The sequence below is a fragment of the Amia ocellicauda genome, chromosome 7 (genome assembly GCF_036373705.1).
Source record: "Amia ocellicauda isolate fAmiCal2 chromosome 7, fAmiCal2.hap1, whole genome shotgun sequence".
Taxonomy (NCBI): domain Eukaryota; kingdom Metazoa; phylum Chordata; class Actinopteri; order Amiiformes; family Amiidae; genus Amia; species Amia ocellicauda.
Window position 1 is genome coordinate 1,914,566 of NC_089856.1, and position 20,081 is coordinate 1,934,646.

General features: G+C 42.5%; 2 protein-coding genes and 1 long non-coding RNA gene across 6 annotated transcripts in view; all 3 read right to left on the bottom strand.

Annotated features, from left to right (window-relative positions):
* Nucleotides 1-702: 702 nt before the first annotated feature.
* Nucleotides 703-4,045, bottom strand: LOC136752487 (intercellular adhesion molecule 1). The gene is made up of 4 exons (XM_066707841.1): nucleotides 3,779-4,045; nucleotides 2,734-3,003; nucleotides 2,058-2,390; nucleotides 703-1,543 (listed from the first exon to the last, which is right to left on the bottom strand). The coding sequence occupies exons 1-4, from the start codon at nucleotides 3,840-3,842 to the stop codon at nucleotides 1,467-1,469; spliced, it is 744 nt and encodes a 247-aa protein (XP_066563938.1). The 5' UTR covers nucleotides 3,843-4,045; the 3' UTR covers nucleotides 703-1,466.
* An 872-nt stretch (nucleotides 4,046-4,917) lies between these two features.
* Nucleotides 4,918-10,287, bottom strand: LOC136752488 (uncharacterized). 4 transcript variants are annotated; one of them, XR_010817306.1, is made up of 6 exons: nucleotides 9,980-10,287; nucleotides 9,705-9,804; nucleotides 6,970-7,242; nucleotides 6,152-6,469; nucleotides 5,358-5,544; nucleotides 4,918-5,227 (listed from the first exon to the last, which is right to left on the bottom strand). It is a non-coding gene; the product is annotated as an uncharacterized LOC136752488 (long non-coding RNA). The 4 variants fall into 4 exon arrangements; XR_010817307.1 differs by adding an exon at nucleotides 8,934-9,078 and having other exon boundaries at nucleotides 4,918-5,544; XR_010817308.1 differs by having other exon boundaries at nucleotides 4,918-5,544; nucleotides 10,031-10,287.
* Nucleotides 10,288-14,341: 4,054 nt separating this feature from the next.
* LOC136752490 (vascular cell adhesion protein 1) overlaps nucleotides 14,342-20,081 on the bottom strand; it is a 43,752-nt gene continuing 38,012 nt past the window's right edge. The window contains exons 15-16 of the mRNA XM_066707844.1: nucleotides 17,540-17,776; nucleotides 14,342-17,305 (exon numbers count right to left, since the gene is read on the bottom strand). Coding sequence (XP_066563941.1) covers nucleotides 17,592-17,776 — 185 coding nt within the window. The 3' untranslated portion in view covers nucleotides 14,342-17,305; nucleotides 17,540-17,591. The remainder of the gene's footprint in view (nucleotides 17,306-17,539; nucleotides 17,777-20,081) is intronic.

Consider the following 20,081-nt stretch of genomic DNA (forward strand, 5'->3'; position numbering starts at 1 on the left):
ACACACACACACACACTCACACACACAGGCATGCACACACACACTCACACACAGACACACACACGCACATGCTCACACAGAAACACACACACAGACACACACACACACACACATGCTCACACAGAAACACACACACAGACACACACACAGGCATGCACACACACACTCATACAGAAACACACACACACACACACACTCACACAGAAACACACACACACACACACACACACACACACTCACACAGAAACACACACACAGACACACACACACAGACATGCACACACACACTCATACAGACACACACACACACACACACACACACACTCACACAGAAACACACACACAGACACACACACACAGACATGCACACACACACTCATACAGACACACACACACACACACACACACACACTCACACAGAAACACACACACAGACACACACACACAGACATGCACACACACACTCATACAGAAACACACACACACACAGAAACACACAGAAACACAGGCACGCATGCACGCACACAGATCTGATCTGGCTTCCAAAACAGCATCTCGAAAGACAATGGCCTTGGTCAGGAAATGAGGCCTGCAAAAACAAGGGAAAATATGAACAGAACGAACACTTTGATGTGATCATGTTTTGCAGGGACAGGGATTGTAAAGCATTAAGAGCTGTGGACACAAAGCACCAGCACAGGGTCTCTTTGAAACACCTGGAAACTGTTATTTATTTTACAGTTTAAATGTCAGTGTCAGTGTTCAAGGCAAATCAGCACAGTTGCATACTGAGACACACAATTCACAGGCAACACCTCGGTGTCTAATAAAGGCACTGAGGACAGAATGAGGAGATTGCATCAAGATGTAGGATAGATAAAAGATCGGAAAAAAAACATTGCTTTTGACAATACACAAAACAAACAACCTGTGCCGAGCGCATAGGCCCTTACAAACACACTAACACTATAAAGTAGGGTTCTTCAGAATTACAGAGAATATAAAGCACATCGCAACATCGGTTATTTTTTTAATACAGAAAATGACAGTGTAGTGATCTAACAATAAACAACAAAATAATACAACTGAAAATCTAACATCAGACCATATAAGTGCAGTGTGTTCAGGAAACACATCATCAGGTCTGATGGTATTAACTGCTGGTTAGTCAAGCGAGAAAGCAGCATGAGTAGACTGCTTTAATTGAGGGAAAGAGTGTGGGGGGAGAATAAGCATTTAGCGATCACACAATTAAAGACATCTGAAGGAAAGTGTGGGCCTGTTACTTTTACCAGCTCCCTTTGGGAATACAACAGGGCTGAACCCAAAATATTACACATTTAAAAAAATTAAAAGCAGGAAAATAGAGCTGTAGAGCTGTAGGCGATTTCCTTCGCTGTGTTGAGTCCTGTTGGTTCCACAACCACAATGGCAGCTCCTGCTTCTTCATACAGTGTGTGCAGTTATTACAGCAGCACCAATTCAGCTATTAGGATCACAAGGAACACAGAAGACACTATGGCGTTTCTTCTAGGGGCCGAAGCTGTGAAGAAGAAGAAAGAAAAAGGAGAAATAAACAACAATACAATGTTAGAAAATAACATATGTTTGCTGGCTGTTGAAACTCAATATAGATAGTCTACATGACTTAATAATAAGAATTATACTATGGAATTTGGGTATCTAATGTTCCAATTTAACTAAAGTATATGTGCATTTCATTTTGGATACATACATTGTATACACATGTATTTAGTTAATATCTCCAAACAAGGGGTTTAAAAAATCTTGCATTAACAAACATCATATCTATATGTTTACATATTTGTGTATCCCTGCATCAGTTGATACACATTGCCCTGAAGGAGCACAGCACTTAAAAAATAACAGCGTTACTGTATTCTCAGAGCATGCACAACCTCCAACGGGAATCGGATGCTCCTGCTATGAGCCGCAGTCAGTCAACCCCACACCCTGGGCAGCTCAGTGCGCCACACCTGCAACACAGGAACTGCCACCGTACTGATGCAGCGTCAGTTCAAATAAAATAAACTCACACGGCAGCACTATGATGCTGAGGGGCTCAGACTTCATAACAGGGTTTGGCTGCGGCCCTCCTGGCCCGAGTCTCAGCTCTGACACACACGTGTACTGAACTCCGTCGTCGCTGCGGCTGAGGGTGATCAGCAGAGTTTCTGTTATATTCCTAGGGTCCTTCTCTGTGATGTCATTAAAGAGTTTCTCCTGAACAAGTGTCTCTCCTTTAAGCCACTTCAGGGTGAGGAATCTAGCAGGAGCCACATTGACAACATCGCAGTGGAGTTCAGTTTGATTCCATTCCTGTTTTTTTTTTCCTGGAATCGGTCTGATGGAGACGCTGTCCGGCAGCTCTGCAAAGACAGATGACGAGGAGTCAGTTTTCACCCTCCCTTGCCTTCAAGATATAAAATGCATCCAGCTGTGATAGACAAAGCATTCACACCCTGCAGCAGTTTCAGTTTTGTTTTTAATGGCACAAAAATGGCTTGGCAACCTGGGTAGGCTGAACGTTAATGATGGCATGTTATTTTCTCCATCCTCTTTAAATAGAAACAGTTAACCACTGGTTTACAAGGAACTGCAATTATTAAATTATACTTACTGTAGAGCGTGACATTGAGCTCTGTCTTACACTGCTTGGGCTCAGTTTGAAAGTTTGCGTACACTTCACAGCGATTATGAAAGGATACTTACTGTAGAGAGTGATGTCAAGCTTTTTCACACACTGCTTGGGCTCAGTCTGAAAGTTTGCGTAGCATTTGGGCTCTGCAGTCCAGTCAGTCAGACGGCTGACACTCCAGAGGAGAGACTGGACATCTGTTTGCATGTCTATGGATCCAACCGATGTCTCCCAGCCCATTCCTCTGGTTGTCTGTCTTACAGTGCAGTTGGCCGATACTGGATCTCCATATTTCACCACCACTGTGGGAGGGTCAATCACAATGGGACAGACCGGATCAGCACCTGAAAAATATATGTATATATTTGTTTCTTCCTTCAAACTATATTCTGTTATTAGTGGGTTGGGACCATGGCAGCAGGGGGTAATTACCAATTCCCCGCCCCACACACACAAACATACTTTGAGACCCTTTTTTTCTCTGAAACTGAATATGACTGTAAACACGTGAATAAAAAACAAGGTAGGTCTTAAACAGACGTTTTAAAGCAGTTTTGAACTGTTCTCGTGCTTCATGGTCATTTGTTTTTACCGTTTGCCCTTAACTTTAGCTTTACAAATGCACCAATCAAGACAGTATTTTAGCAACATTTAAAGGTTTTTGTTAGCAACAGTTATTGTGTATGGCAGTGTTACTATACGGGGGGATGTTAGATCTCTGAGGGAAAGAATTAGAAAGTAAAACATTTCTGAACCTTAAGTGTTATGTTTGTGTTTGTGTAATTTCAGAGTCTTCTCTTTTTACACCGACCTTTTGTTCCCCCTACTCTCTTGTATTATTTAGGACTAATTATTTATCATAAATCGCATCTCTGGAGTAAAGAGAAAGCACACTTCTAAGGCCTAAAATAATAAATAAAAAACTGAAAAATCTTCAAAGGAAATGGCAATCAACAGCCATCTTTTTTCCAATCAGCTTTCCATTGCTGATGTGTTTGCTTTGTTCCTCTCAAGGGCTACAAGACCTCGACCATTTTAGTCCATAAATCAGGGAGATTGTATTGCCAATGTTGTGCAAAAAGGAAAAGGAAAGAATAAACTGTCAGGCAGTTCACTTACCCATATCAGTGAAGATGAAGAACAAACCTAAAACTGAGCTCAGCAATCGGACACGCAGCCTCATCTTGTGTCTGCCAAAATGCCCCTGTTTTACGTGAAAAGTCAGCCCTGGTTGTTTCTGTGGTCACAGCAGCAGCACTGAGAAGCAGGAGCGATGAGGTGGGGATGGGCACAGCCACTGGACAGCAGCACGGACACTCCCTTCCTTCCTGTCTGGGCACGACGAGCACAGGGATATCTGTGCTCTGATCGTTGGCAGCCAGAAAAGTTCAGGGTCTGACCCTGCATCACTGTAAACAACATGGATGGGTGTGGGGGATGGGGCATGTTGCATATGTGACAGCTCTCTTGCTCCAGCTGCTGTGTTTGGAGTTTTCCCCTTTCAGGACGGTGGTGGGTGGACTTAGAGGCTCGTCAGATTGATAGCTTCCACTGGTGTGTCTCAGAAAGGGAATAAAAGTCTGCTGCCTTGAGCACACGGGAGGTCTCTCTCTCCACGAGCATGTTTTGATTTGTGTTGCGTTATACTTTTATATTTCAACATATGCCTATACATCCTGACAATACATCCACTCACTACACTACTGATTACTGATGATCACATCTCATTGATTATCTTTGTTTTGTTATGTTTTGTTATATTAAGTTCAGTTAAATAAAACATTTGTTGTAAGTCCTTCCTCCCAAGTGTGGTATCCCTTATTGTCACGGGCTAAGAGCCAGCCGTGACACATGAAACAAAGTACTGTAATTTGTAACCCCTCCCTGTAGTAATAGTCCACCCCACCTGCACACACACACACACACACACACACACACACACACACACACACACACAGAGACACACACACGCACACACACACACAGAGACACACACACACACACATGCACACACACACACAGAGACACACACACACACACACACACACACACAGAGAGACACACACACACATGCACACACACACACAGAGACACACACACGCACACACACACATACACACACATGCACATACACACGCACACACACACACACACACACATACACACACATGTACATGCACACACACACACACATGCATTCCCCAGCAGTGTCCTTCACTTCCAGTCAGAACATGGTTTCAAAGAAGCATGGAAACATGTTGAGTATAAAACGGCTTAGTACATATTTATTTCTCCACAATGATAACATTTGTATTTGTGTGAAGGAATGACTTGAGTTCCCTGTCCTGAATCAGTTATCTTCGTTCTCTAGACAGAGTTTGGGGGTGGTCCGCCAAAGTGGTCCAAGTTTACTGAAGCTCTGCTGCTGAAGTGCTCGGTGCTCCAACCACAGCTCCACCCGGGGTGACCAGCAGTGATAGGGGCCACACACAGGCAGGTGCAGATCTGGAGCACCAGCACAATAACATGTACAGGGAAGTGTGTCCCTTGGACGCTTAAGGAAGAAAGCTGGAATGGACAGCAAGAGAACACGAGTAATTGTTCCTGATTATTGGTGGGGGAAGATATGTATAATAATAATAATAATAATAATAATAATAATAATAATAATAATAATAATAATAATAATACAATTTGCCTTTTTCTTGGTCTGTAAGTGAGTCAAAGTGTCTTTGGTCCTCTTGATGTTGGAGTGTCTATCCCTCGGCCACTCCAGCACCAAAATGTCACTTTTTTCTTTCTAATCACCATGCAGATTATAATGATTAAAATGTTCATGAAGAACACAGGGGCCACAATGGCGATGTACACTTCACGGCACTGTGCTGAAGAGGAACAATGAAAAAACACACAACAGGATTGTGTTATATCACTTATAGTAGGTCATCGTAGGTCACTACATCAATGTGAGGCCGTCCCCCACTCTGATCCTCATCACGAATTAAAACTGGGATGGATCACATTGTCTGATTGGGGGCTGTGCCACCGCAATGTGGAGAAGACACACAGTGAGAAAAACAATATTTACAGGAAAGACAATTCCCACCAGGATGGCTTAACCTGAACATCAGGATAAGCTCAGGTTTCTAACAGACAGTTTATGATGTTAAGTAGGTGTGACTTAGCCTTGAAAGGCACGGGAGACACTGGGGTGGCCTATGGTGGTACTTTTCAGTGCCAGGTGGAGCTCCATTACCAATCCCAACTGGGAGTAAAGCGATTGTTAACCTGGAGAGCTTCACAGGCAAGCACCAACCCACAGGGGGCACTGCTGCACAGCAAGTCACCACACCTGAGCCCAGCTTCCAGACAGAGAATTCCAACACCACTTGTCCTGTGTGCTACATTAGAGTAAATTACCTGTATACCTCAAGTATGTGGTGTAAAATAAAAGGGAACAATGCAGAAAAACATTAAATAAAATAAACTCACGGTGAATTGTGATGTTGAGGGGCTCTGACTGGTTTGGTTGTGGTCCATCTGGTCCCAGTCTCAGCTCTGCCTCACACGTGTACTGAACTCCATCATCAGTGCAGCTGGGTGTGATCAGGAGGGTAGGAGACACATTCACAGGTGTTCTAGTGGTGTCTTCAGAGATGTTTTCTGTGTGGATTAATGCCCCCCCTCTATACCAGTTCACAGAGAGATACTGGACTGGGGCGATGCTCTGGACATCACACTGCAGCCGGTACGGTCTCCCTGCATCCATCACACTAGTGTTGGAGCTGACAGAGACCCTGTCTGGATATTCTGTGGAAACAGACAATATTAATCACCATGATGCTATATTCACGTTTACTTTTTAAACAATACAGAAGCCTATTTAAGAATTAATCTATAGTTAATTATCTCTTCTTTTTTTAAATAACATTTAAAAATATTGTAATTTTAAACCCATAATGGACAATTCAAACACCATTACTGCTATCTGGATTGCACTGCTGTGAAAGAAGAAACTGACTCCAAACAGCAGCTGCAGCTTTAAGATAAACTGTCCTAAATGTGCCCTCATATACAAAAAACACAGTAACTACTGTGGTTTCGACCGTTCGACACAGTTCCTATAACCAGTCATGGTAAACGTTCATGAAAATGTGTGTGAAATTGCAGCACTATTGATGTGTGTATTTGCCAGGAGGTAAATAAAATTACAACCCATTCCTTGAGCATTTCCTTAAACAGCTACCTGTAACTAAAGGCACTCCTTCTAGAGCTATCTTAAGGAACATGAGTTTTTTCACTTGACTTACTATAGAGAGTGACTTTAAGCTTTTTCTCGCACTGCTTGGGCTCAGTCTGAAAGTTTGCGTAGCATTTGGGCTCTGCGGTCCAGTCAGTCAGGCTGCTGACATTCCAGAGAAGAGACTGGGTACTATTTGGTTGCATGCCTGTGGATCCCACTGTTGCCTCCCAGCCCATTCCTCTGGTTGTCCGTGTTGCAGTGCAGTTGACCGATACTGGGTCTCCATATCTCACCACCACCATGGGAGGGTCAATTGCAATATGACAGTGTGGGAGAGCACCTGTGAAATATAAGAGGCTTTGTCTTTTTAATAACTCTAAACATCTTAGAAGGACACGAATCCATCCCAACACCACACACACACATCACATTATAGCTGTGGGGATTCTCTTCCCTCCCAAACACTCGCTCACTGGATACAGTGGGGCAAGAGAAGGTAAACTGTGATTGCCTGGATTCTACATCATTATTGGTTCTGGGTCTCTGTCCACCCCCAGACAGGTCCGGGTGCAGGACATAGACATAAAGTGGAATATCTTACCACAGCCAGAGAGGAGAAGGACAAAGACACCCACAAAGCAGAGAACATGACATATGAGTTTGCACTCCATTCTCCAAATATGACGTCCAAAACCGGTCAATGAAAATATCATCAAAATGTCAGACAGTGGGTACAGGCAGTCTTCCCATCGGAGTGATTAATAATGGTAGTAGAATAGTAGTTGTAGTGGTTGTAGTAGGAGGATTGGTTGTAGTGGTTGTTGTAGTAGTCTTTCGGTTCCAAATGGTTTCTTGTTCAACTGTCAGTTGCAGAAGGGGAGTGTTAAACCAGATAAGAAGAGTCAGTCCCTTGTCAGCACCTCCCTTTTCCAGCTCAGAACTGAAAAATCCGCCATATTTCGCGGAGGGAAAGTCACGTGTGAGAGAGACTGCGGTGGTCCACAAAAGTAACGTTTTATTTAAGAGAAAATAAACACACTTTAAAGTATGCTTCTTCATAATTACAGATAACATAAAGCACAATGCAAAATCTGTTAATCTAGAAATAAAGTAGAGCACAGTGAGCAAACTACAGTGCAGTGATGTAAAAAGAAAAATTAGTTGATTGATTGCACGGGTTATTTTTGCTTATTTACGAGCTGGTTAGCCCAAGCGCAGCGCACCTGTTGCACTGGGTATTGGTTCCCTGACCGAGCAATCCTTGCACCTTTTCCCTTCCTCCCCACCTCTGTGAAAGAAAGCCAGTGGACTTTAAAAGGCTGCCTATGGAGCAGTAAGGACGGGTTCTCTTTGGCTCTTCCTTTCTGGAGAGACGCAGGGGCTGAAACCGCACCGCACCGCACCGGTCGTGAGGGTTTCTGACCCAGAGGAGCTGAGTGTGTTTTTGGAGTTTAAACTCTCATTAAGAATAGACGTGCTGATCTGTGGGCAGCTGCCGCTTTGAGGACCTGCCCTTTGGCCGGCGCTTCCTCCACCTGTAGGACTTGTAAGATACCGTGACCCGTTTGATCGAGGCTGGTGGGTCGGCGCACTTGGGATCCTTCAGGAGATCAGCGACTGTCGGCCGGTGGAAATTAACTCCCAGAGAAAGATGGAAAGGTAGCGGCTGTATCCCGGCCAAGGAAGGACCGAGGAGAATCCGCAGTGGACAATTGATCGGGGTGCTGGGGATTGAGAGCTGGAGTTAGGGTTATTGTATTTTACAGTAATATTTGAAATATTCTGTTTTGAAATTATGTGCAATGTTTTTGTAAAACTGATTCCTAAACCACTTGCTGCTATTGGTGTGTGTACCCGAGATTTGAGCCAAGCCTCTGCGGGGGAGAAGGAGGGTGTGAGGTCCCCCTCCTCACTAAAAAGAAACCGGGGGTGACGTAGGTGACCCTGTGTATGTTAACTGTTGAAAAGCATGTTTATTTATGACTAAATAAGACTTCTACAATATATTTCAGGCATCTGTTTCAGATTTACCTGATTATGTCTTAAGACGAACTGGACTCTTGCATTTTGAGAGCAAGTAAGACCTCCGATGGGATTCTGGTCCTCCTGCTATGAGCCGCAGTCAGTCAACCCCACACACACTGGGATGGGACCCTGACAGCTCAGTGCGCCACACCTGCAACACACAGAAACTGCCACCGTACTGATGCAGCATCAGTTCAAATAAAACAAACTCACATGGCAGCGCTGTGATGCTGGCTTACAGTTCACAGCAAATACCTACTGTAGAGACTGACACTGAGATGTTTCTCACACTGCCTTGGCTCTGTATCAAAGTATGTGTAGCATTTAGGCTGTTCAAACCAGAAAGTCAGATTTCCAACACTCCAAAGGATGGAGTCAGCACCTGTTTGCATGCCTATGGATCCATACCATCCAGCCCATTTCACTGGCTGTCAGTCTTGCAGTGCAGTTAATGGTTACTGTGTCTTCATATCTCACCACCACTGTGTAGGGTCAATCTCAATGGGACACACTGGTAATCTCGGTCTCTGTCATGCAGCTCATGGAGCATCAGTCTTGGAAGGATGTGGATCCACACACACACACAAACACACACCACATTATAGCAATGGGGATTCTCTTCCCTTCCACACATTCACTCCCTGGATATAGCAAGGCAAGGGGAGGTAGACTGTGAAGTGTGTCTGAATTATAAAACATTATTATAATAACCTGGCAGTTTGTCTCTTTACACCTAGAGACAGGGATGCAAATATAGAGTAAAACAGTGTGACTTACCACAGCCAGGGAGGACAAGAACAGTAACACTCAAAAAGCATTGAACCTGCCACAGGAATGTCATCTCCATTGTCAGAACTCGATCTTCAAGACTAGAAATCTGAAAAAAAAAAACCTCAACAAATAGTACTGGTGTGCCCATCAGAGGATTTCATAATTTATCTACTTACGTTTGTATTTATTATTATTATTATTATTATTATTATTATTATTATTATTATTATTATTATTATTATAAGTAGTAGTAGTAGTAGTAGAAGTTGTTTAACACATACATTACATCCACTGGGATCTCTTCATTAGCTGTGAGTTGCAGAAGGACTTACAGCAAGAAGAGGAGAGGAATTAAACCAGATCAAATAACATGCAAGAAGTCACTTGATTGGTCCTCGTAAGCCTCACTCCTGCAGTTCGGCACTGTATATTAAAGTACAGCAGGGTTTAAAGTAACAAAAACATCTGCAGGTTCAGAAACAGAGCTTGTGACTCCAGCGCCCCTCAGGAAATCCCCAAGGCTGCCTGACACATGCAGATAACTAGTCCTTGTTCACGGCTTCTTAACGGCTATTGGAGGCAGAATGAAGTGATGAAAACAAGATGAAGGAAAGGGGCTGGACACAATACACTGAACAAGCACCATCTTGACATAAAGAGAATTCCAGCTGAAACAATTATTATTATTATTATGATAACACTTTAAAATAGGTCTCCCTAATTACATAGTAGGAACTCAGTAACTACATGTTAGTTACTCATAAGAACACTGTAATTATCAATTTGTTAACATGTACTTAATGTGTAAAAAGTGGGCCAAGTGGACTTATGTTTAGTTTCAGAGCTGGGGTGGATGCCATCAATATTGGTGGGGGGGCATCAAATGTTGAACAATTTAAGATTCTCTCAACATTGCAGAGGCCATGTCCCCCCCACCCTCCTCTGAACCTACAACTATGATGCCCAGTACAGCTCCAAAGGCATCCTTACCAGACAAAGGTGTACTAACATCATTTTTACACATTAAGAACATGTTAACAATATAAATACACTGCTCTTATGAGTAACTAACGTGTTACTGAGTACCTACTATGTTAATAAACTGTAATTTGGCAGACCTATTGTAAAGTGTTACCCATAAAACATTTTCCTTATGTGAGTCGTTCTATGAAAAGCATGTAGGTCAGATCACCCTACAAAATAAATAGACTTTGAAAGTGTAAAAGCACACATACTGATATTTTTATTAAAAAACAACGTGGTGTTTCAGGTGTGGGTTTTCCATTCATTAACACTGAAGTCTATACTGTACAGGTACCGGTTCCTTGCCATCACAAGCCTGTATTGAATAGCTGGGTTTTCTGCCACAAATATTTTTTTATGCCACGTTTTGTGTCACTCAGGAGCTGGCACAAGAGATTGCCTCACAGAGAAAGAGCCAGGGAGTCAGGGTGTCAGAGAGAAAATAAATATGGTAAGTATGGTTCTTTTTGTATTAGAATTGTAATTTAATTTTAATAAGCAGTGTCTGTAGTCCACACCCAATTCCTGTCACCACCCAGATTATTTAATATTTTTCACAAGCACATGAGGTTTCTTATACATCTCAAAATGTGTCAGGGGTAAGAATCTATTCTTTGCTTTTGTCCCTCATTTTCTCACTGGCTGCGTTCTTTTAAAAAACGGGAACTTTGATATCGACAGGAACGTACATGATACAAATATGCCAACACCAGCAAATGACAATGATATTTTATTCAGTATGTACACAGAGATGGAACTAAATCAAGAACAAAACAACTCTACACCTGTTCAAAATCCGCTGCATAATAAAAAAATTAAATGTATATAAATAAAATTGAAACACTGTACTTTGCATATGTCAATATTCTTTGTTGTCACAATAGCTATTGCTTTAGTTCAGAGACCTTCTACAGAACAATACACGTTCTATACAGTTTGATGGTTGAAATTATGAAGCTGAAATTCAGAAAAACAGAATCGCGTTGCTCAGAATATCAGTAAGGGGCCCGATAAGGAAGTGAACAAACCAGGGTTATGTTTTTATTTTCAAGGGGGAAGAACTACAATGGTAAGTAAAGAACATTCCCTCCGATGATTCTCTATTGCCATAATACAGTGAGCGGGAGAGTTAAGAACATAATAACGTTAACAATCAAGAGGAGGCCATTCGCCCCATCGTGCTCGTTTGGTGTCCATTAATATCTAAGTGATTAAGGATCCTATCCAGTCTGTTTTTAATGTTCCCAAATTGTCTCTTCAGCCACATCGCTGGGGAGTTTGTTCAGATTGTGACGCCTCTCTGTGTGAAGAAGTGTCTCCTGTTTTCTGTCTCGAATGCCTTGAAGCCCAATTTCCATTTGTGTCCCCGGGTGCGTGTGTCCCTGCTGATCTGGAAAAGCTCCTCTGGTTTGATGTGGTCGATGCCTTTCATGATTTTGAAGACTTGGATCAAGTCCCCACGTAGTCTCCTCTGTTCCAGGGTGAAAAGGTTCAGTTCCTCAGTCTCTCAGTAGAACTTTCCCTTCAGACCTGGAATAAGTCTGGTTGCAGAACGGCAGGAAATCAACACAACAAACTTAGTTGTCTTAATCTTCTCTGTGCTTCCACACTCTGTGGTAATAATGAAACCGAAAGAGCACTCACCTAGCCTGTGGAGGAGTCCGTCGCTCTCTGCTATACACCAAGTCTTCTTCTCAGGGTTGCCAGATACTCTGAAATTCCCCGCAGTGGGGAGCCAATTTCCCTCCATTTCCAAACATATCCCCCCATTTTCAAAATACCCTTTTTAGAGAGGAATTGCATATACAGTATTTCCATACTAATTTATATGGGCCTTAAATGCCACATTAATTCCTATGAACTTGATATGATACTGAACATATGTAACTGAAATTAAAGGGTGTCTTACCGATTAATACTTCTCTCCTAGGAAATGTAATGGTAACAGGCTGCTGACCAGGTGCATTTAATACTCTTTTTATGTCATCTTGAGAAGTTGTGCATTTAAGTATGAATTTAAGTTGACATGCAGTATGAAAGGAGGTTAAGTCATGATGCTTAAAGGTGAATTGCACATATATTGTATTTTCAAGTGTGTGCATTTATCCTGTTTTAATTTATTTTGAAAGTAGAAGATTGATTCAACATTTTCTTTAATGCAGCCAATTGCTGAGAAAAATGTAAACCAGTCAAATGTGTGTGTGTGACACCCGGACAGGGCAAGAGGGACCCAAGTGCCTTTCGTGGACAGTGACATCTGGTGGCCACATGGTGCCCCATGTGGCAGGCAGAATAGAGCTGATCGAGACCTATAACACAGTCCTGGTTCTCGGGCCTTAACCGCATAGAAAATCCAATATGGCTTCCTTATTTCGTACGACTCCGGAAAGCTTCGTCCTTTTCCGAAGCCGTAAACATTTACTCTGACAGGGCTCTCCTGATTTTTGACATGCCTTCATTTGATTAGAGTGCTGTTTTAAGGGATAGCAATTTCTTGTCTTCTTCTTACTATGTATTTTCAACTCATTTAAACTAATGCTGATGAACTGAAATAAATACAAATTAAGGCCCCACCTCGCAACTTACAAGACTTAAAGGATCTGCTGCTGACGTCTTGGTGCCAGATACCACAGCACACCTTCAGAGGTCTAGTGGAGTCCATGCCTCGACGGTTCAGGGCTGTTTTGACGGCAAAAGAGGGACCTACACAATATTAGGAAGGTGGTCATAATGTTATGGCTGATCGGTGTATATGTGTCCAGCAAGTCCTATACTTATGATCACTGGTTGTCTCACATATGTTGGCTCATATGATCTTGAGCTGTAGAGGCTGATCGTTGCGCCGGTTGCTTCTTGAGTTTGCAAACAATCCTAACTAGCAAACTTAATAAAACCGATTGAATAAATAACAAAGGGGTACTGCAAACTAGCTCTCTTTGTGTTTTTTTAAATTAATTTCCGATTGTGTTCGTTACAATGTTTCACTCGTGTTAAATGCTGCATATTTGCATATAAACAAAAGAGTACCTGTTGTATCAGATCGGACTGTATGGTCCCAGGGAAGAACATAGGCAGATCATGATGTTGCCTATCAATATCTGACTGTTGCCCATCAAAAGTGCTACTCTTAGAAGGCTGTAAGATCAGAATTTATTCCTTTCTTCTTCTTGATGGTTTACAATCGCACAATATGTATGTCTTCGTTGCAATATATATACGAAGCAACTCAGAGAACTTACTAACCAGAACTATGGTCCATTTCACAGCGTTTACCCAGATTTTCAGTCAATCACAAAGTTACTGATTGTACAGTTTGTCCAGATATTTGGTAATATAAAAAGGTTTGCCAAAAAAAAACTTTTCAGTGTGAGTAGAATGTAAATTAGCCTTTTTCTAAAAAATAAATATCATATTTTTCCTTAACACGGAAGGGTACTGGTCACATATGTGGGAAAAAAGGCAGAAGGACACAAAACAATGGATGCATTTCTCCATGGGTAGTGTAGCGTAAGGTACACTTATAAATTTCAATTAAAGAAGTGAATTTATAGTATCACCTTATCACGAATCCTGGAATCTTGTAGAACTCAATTTCTGTAATAATTGGACGCAGACACCAATTCCAAAGATATAAATTGTCAAATTTATTCAAAACAAAGACTAAATGTAGCACTACACTAATTATACAAAAGGGAAAAACTTATTAAAATTCAACTCTAGATCAACAAATCAAAGACAAATCACTTCCGTGACCAAATCAAAGACCATGGGATCGCATATGATAACACACAAATCGTTAAACAAAAAAGGTTATAAACACATTGACTACAATACCGGTTAGTAAGACGAAGGTGAGTCTCTCGTTAGTATTGTTAGTCAGACATTAAATAACTACACAGGTTAGTATTTATGTCAGGTAACTTCTCGTTATATATATATCAGTCTCATTTACGTTTAGGTGCCGAGAAAGATCCTATCATTACTTGTTACCACAATTTCCCTTAACTGATTATTATTCAATGATTAAGGATAGGCAGGGCCACCAATAATCTAATGTCTATTAACTTGTGTCAATTTCAGACTAAACAGTTAAACAGGAATGAGAAGATATTTCTCGGCGTTGACAGATTTTATTTCTAGAATTATCAACAAAACAGTTTAATGCAACACACATTTATATTTAAGAAAACTAAATGATATTACACATTATAGAGTTATGAATCACAGATTAACATTTCTAATTGATTTCTCAAATGTCATGAATCACAAACTCCAAACTGTTAAACTTATCTGGACTTCGTCGCAGAGAGGCCTCTCTGTCTTCGGGCTCAGAAAACAGCACACGGCACGAGGTCCGTGTGGTTGGAACAAAGGCAGTCCGGTTCGGCTTCGTCCAAGAACTTCCACTCAGTCGATGCACCTGGAAGTTGGGGTTTCGCGAAAGTAGAGTCGTTTCCAAACAGATTTTCCACTGGTTTGAAGGCTCCAAGGTTGTGCACAAAATCTTCTTGGCAAGCAGGGTCTCTCACCGTACTTATTTGAAGACAAAGTCTTTGAGGAAAGCAGGACCCTGTTCGTTCCAAGGGTCAAGTTTCTTAAGACTCAATAGCTATTTAAATGACTGACACTTTCGTATGCAGTCGACTTAGTCAATTGTCCAGCTGTAAAACTCCACTGATCAGGTGGGCACAGGCGGGCAGCGCAGTCTGTAAAGTTCTTTACTTAATAAAGTCCTTTAAAAGAATTCTTCGTACGGCTCAATCTCCTTCTCCCAGTTTAACTCTTCTGTTGCCGGCAAAGACTTGGTTGGTTTCTGGTTCCGGTTCTGGCAACAGAGCTACAGGTTGAGCTGTGGCAGCAAGTTTCTGGTTCAGGTGAGAGAGAGAGAGAGAGAGAAAGACTGTCCGCTGTTCCTTATAGTCTGTCAGATCAATAGGTGATTGGTCCCTGAGTTCTTGAGATTGGATTTCGGTTTCAGCCCCCAGTGTCCTATTGGAGGGGGGCTTGATTTATGACTGATGTCAATCCATGCCATCTTTTGGAAATGCCTGGGTTCGTAGCTCTATGTCGGGATTTCGGCTCTCATCCACTTCAAAGAGTTTTTATCACCTACAGGCCCCTTTATCCAGACATCTCATAGCAGAATTCCAACCTATTTGGCCTATTCTCGGTGCCATCCTCCCCACAACTGTCACTTTGATGCAAACCAGTTCCAAGCTGATGAGCTAAGGAAATCTGATAACTTTGGGGGGGAGAGGTATTCTTTAGATCAGTGCTTCAGCTCAGAGCCCAAATGCTCTTATCCAAATACACCCAACATAACGCTACAGTAGTATAATATTATAAATCCCCCCTCCCCTAAATTATATGCACTATTATTAGGCTTCATAAATACCTAACACCATCATCATCATCATAATATATTTTTGCTGATCATATTGCATGGCATAATCTTGAATAATGTTACCATTATATATACTCTTTGTTTGAAGACTGAAGCTGAAAGACTACAGCCCCCATGATGCCTTTCTATGGAGGGCTAGCTTGTGGGACCCTGAGAGCTATAGTTTCATGTGTCCTTCAGTGAAACCTCAATTTGAAGTCCATGGACTACAGCCCCCGTAATCCCTTGCTGTCTCTCCCTGTAGGTTTCCCTGAGCATTTCTGCTGCATTGCTCTTTGGAAGTAAATACACATAGAAAAATACACGCAGTACAAAGGTTAAGATTGGGGCTAACTACCTACCTAACATCATCATGCTATTACTTCTGTTTACTCTAACTCTTACTGGATTTGCCCCTTTGAACTGTTTGACTGGATTGCACTGTGTTACGCCTCCTGAGGGGAATAAGGGGTTTGTTATGAAACAGACAGTGTTACAAACCATCACATCAGATACACAGAAATATAAGATTGAGTAAAAATTGTGACAACCAGCTCCCCTACTTTAACTTGCATCTTTGCATGTGTCCTGATCAATAGGAACATATATAGCCTAATTTATTGTTTATTCATATGGGTAAAATACACTCAGAGACACTGGGAAACTGGATGACCAGAGGCGATCATAGTTATTTAAAAAATTAAGGGACTACTTAACATTGATTTCTGAACTTGGAGTGGTCTCTTCATTTTTTCCAGAGCTGTATATTGTGAACAAAGCCTGGAGGTGCATTTGTGTAGGGTCTATTAGGATATATTAAAAACGATGGGCTCTAAACTCAAAAGTGTCTGTACTTCAACACGGTCTGGACACCCTGATAGCTCAGCACCAGGAAATGAAAACACTAAATCTGTGTACTGAGAAAAAGAAAGAGAATTTCAAATATTGTGCAGCTCAGACTCAGAGAGCACCTCAACGCTGACATTGTGAGTCGTGGATCCATACGTATTGAAGGCTCTATAGGTGTACAGTCCTCCGTCTGTCCTGCTCAGGGGAGCAGAGGCGTCAACCTCTCGTCCATCCTTGAGCCAGCTGGTCTCGTGGGCAGGACTGCCCTGCACTGTGCAGACAACACTGTCGCCCAGGGTCTGGTTCTCCATCACTTCAACACGGTCTGGACACCCTGATAGCTCAGCACCAACTGTGGATCGAGGAGATGACACAGAAACAATTGGGTATTACTATTATTAAGATACATGCAAAAATAATAATACAAATTTCTGTACAGAAGAGCATTGTAAAGGGCTATCGACAGATGATTTCCCATCACACAGTGGAGTGAACAGAGTGCCACAGTGGGGACAGTGATATGTCTACACAATGTACATGGAGAGAGACACACACAAACTGTTACCAGTGCACTGGGGCAACTTACACACAACTGCAACGTTCACTGTGTGCGTGGCGTTTCCATTTGGACTGGTAACTCACAGGGTGAACTGTCCTCCCTCAGTCCTGCTCAGGCCTGCAGAGATGTCAATGGGCTGTCCACCCCTGAGCCATGTGATCTGCGGCTGAGGATTGCCCTGCGCTGTGCAGTTTACAGTGCTGCCCAGACTGCGATTCTCCTGCACAGACACACTGTCGGGACACCCTGCTATCTCCGGCCCGTCTGTGGATTGAGGAGATAAAGGTAAACGTCAGGTCTGCCCTTCAAATGAAGCGCCACAATGCAGACACACACTCGGGGACACAGGGAAGGAAGGAGACTCATAGGTGACACTGACAGGCTGGAGAATTAGGTTCCTGGCTGACCTCCTTCATGGTGACTATTGATGCAGAGTAAATACACCACAGTGTTGTTTTGCGCTTGTGTCTTTTATTAACGGGTTAATTGGTTTTAAAAGTGCTGAGAGCAGTAAGTCAGTAGTAACTCAATGGACAGAAACTCACTGGATGTGAACTAGCGGAAATGAAAACACTAAATCTGTGTCACCCAGGGTCTGGTGCTCCATCAATGGTGCCCAAACACAGTCCTGGAGAGCCTCTATCCAGTAAGTTTTGTCAATGTTAACAGCCTGGGACCACATCATGGAAGTTATTGATCAATTAGGCAAATAGCTTACTGAATTAAGGGAACTCTGGCCACTGAGGGATGAAAAGGGTAGATCACTCTCTTCACACCAGATCTCTACAAATCACCTGCTTAATTGATCACATTGAAATTGTTCCAGGTGTTAAGAAACTGCTGATTAACGGTTACCTATAAAACCTGTCGGACAGTGGCCCTCGAGGACTGGGTTTGAGCAGCACTGGCCCACATCGCTATTGTACGCTGGATGGTAATGTGAAAGTAATAAAATAAGTAACATCTGTCAATCAGGTGTACCTTTTCTTGCGAGTCGATATACATTTGTTAAGAAAAGCAAAACCCAGAATGCAGTCTGGAACTCAAGAGACACCGAAGGGTCCTATGTATTTAACTATTTGGGGGAAATGGCATATTTTCAAAAGCGATTGTAAATTAAGAGGACACATCTTGAGTATTGCAATTGATTGACAGATGTTAGTTATTATTGTATAACTTCCACATTACCTCTTTCCAACATACAATAACTATGTAGGCGTGTACGGTGAATTTCACTATCATAGACTTCCAAAAGAAGACGACGACTCCTGTGCTTCTATGACTTTTGTAGTAATTGGGAGGAGTAGCAACTGAGAGAGAGGGGGTGGGGGGGAAGAACCACAATTTGATACTTACATACCACCGTTATATTTACACTTCCGTTCACAGATCCCAAGGTGTTAGCAAATGCATACTGGTACACCCCTTCGCCAAGTCTGTCGAGGCCCATAGAGGAATTGACCTGTTCCCCGCCCCTCGACCATGTGATCACAGGAGAAGGGTTGCAAGTACCCCCTCGAGCCACCTGTTATTTTACACTCTGCAAGCTATACAGCCCACTGAGAGGTCCAGCTTACTATTCAACTCGAAGTTGCTACAGGTCACTAATCACGGGACTTTGCCTCTTACTATTGGGTCCCTCCAGTCTGCAGTTTCCACATGTCACCACTAGGTGGGATGGTCGTACTAGGCAACAACGTTCTTGACACTAGAAGCTCGGTGGCACATTTATACTTGAGAAAGCCTTGTGGAAATGTGGGGGATAATGCTATAATTTTCATTGTCTTTCTAGGTTCATGCTCTCACAAATCAGTCTCAGGCTGCCACAGACTGTGTACATCAGCTGGGATGAATAAATATGCCAAGACTCACACTCTAAGACATCCTTGATAGAGTTTACCCCAGTATCCGCATATTTGTACAACATTACCTTAGTTGCCCCTGAATGCTGAAACCTTTAGATACTGGGGCAAAATGAAGAAAGGATGGGGCAGAGATGAAGTGAAGAGCGGGGGGGGAAGGAATACAAGGCTTGTTAACTCACACAGCACTGTGAAGTTAAGGGGCTCAGACATCATCACAGGGTTTGGTTGTGGTCCTCTTAGTCCCAGTCTCAGCTCTGCCTCACACATGTACTGCACTCTATCATCGGTGCGGTTTGGGCTGATCAGGAGGGTAGGAGACACATCCACAGGTTTAGTGGTTTTTCCAGTGAAGGTTTCAGTGTGGATTAATGCCCCCCCTCTATACCAGTTCACAGAGAGATACTGGACTGTGGCAATGCTCTGGACATCACACTGCAGCAGGTACTGTCCCCCCTCCTCCATTGGACCAGTGTGTCCCACAGAGCTGACAGAGACACTGTCCGGATACTCTGTGGAAATAGATAATTAACATGAACATTATCTCATATTAGAAAACGAATGTGTACCAACAACCAATCAGCTTCCAGATGAAACGGTGAAATTGCCCAACTGTAGATTCAATAGAATCAAACAAATTAAATTCAAATAAATAAATATGTGCATATACCTGCACATACATGAACCCCTGTATAAGAGCAACAACT

What these genes read in the sequence shown, in the direction of transcription:
- LOC136752487 (XM_066707841.1), bottom strand. Translation starts at nt 3,842, where the DNA reads ATGAGGCTGCGTGTCCGATTGCTGAGCTCAGTTTTAGGTTTGTTCTTC. An exon ending in CTTCATCTTCACTGATATGG is followed by an intron (nt 3,004 to 3,778) that starts GTAAGTGAACTG and finishes TATATTTTTCAG; the next exon opens with GTGCTGATCCGGTCTGTCCC. An exon ending in CAGCATCATAGTGCTGCCGT is followed by an intron (nt 1,544 to 2,057) that starts GTGAGTTTATTT and finishes TCTTCTTCACAG; the next exon opens with CTTCGGCCCCTAGAAGAAAC.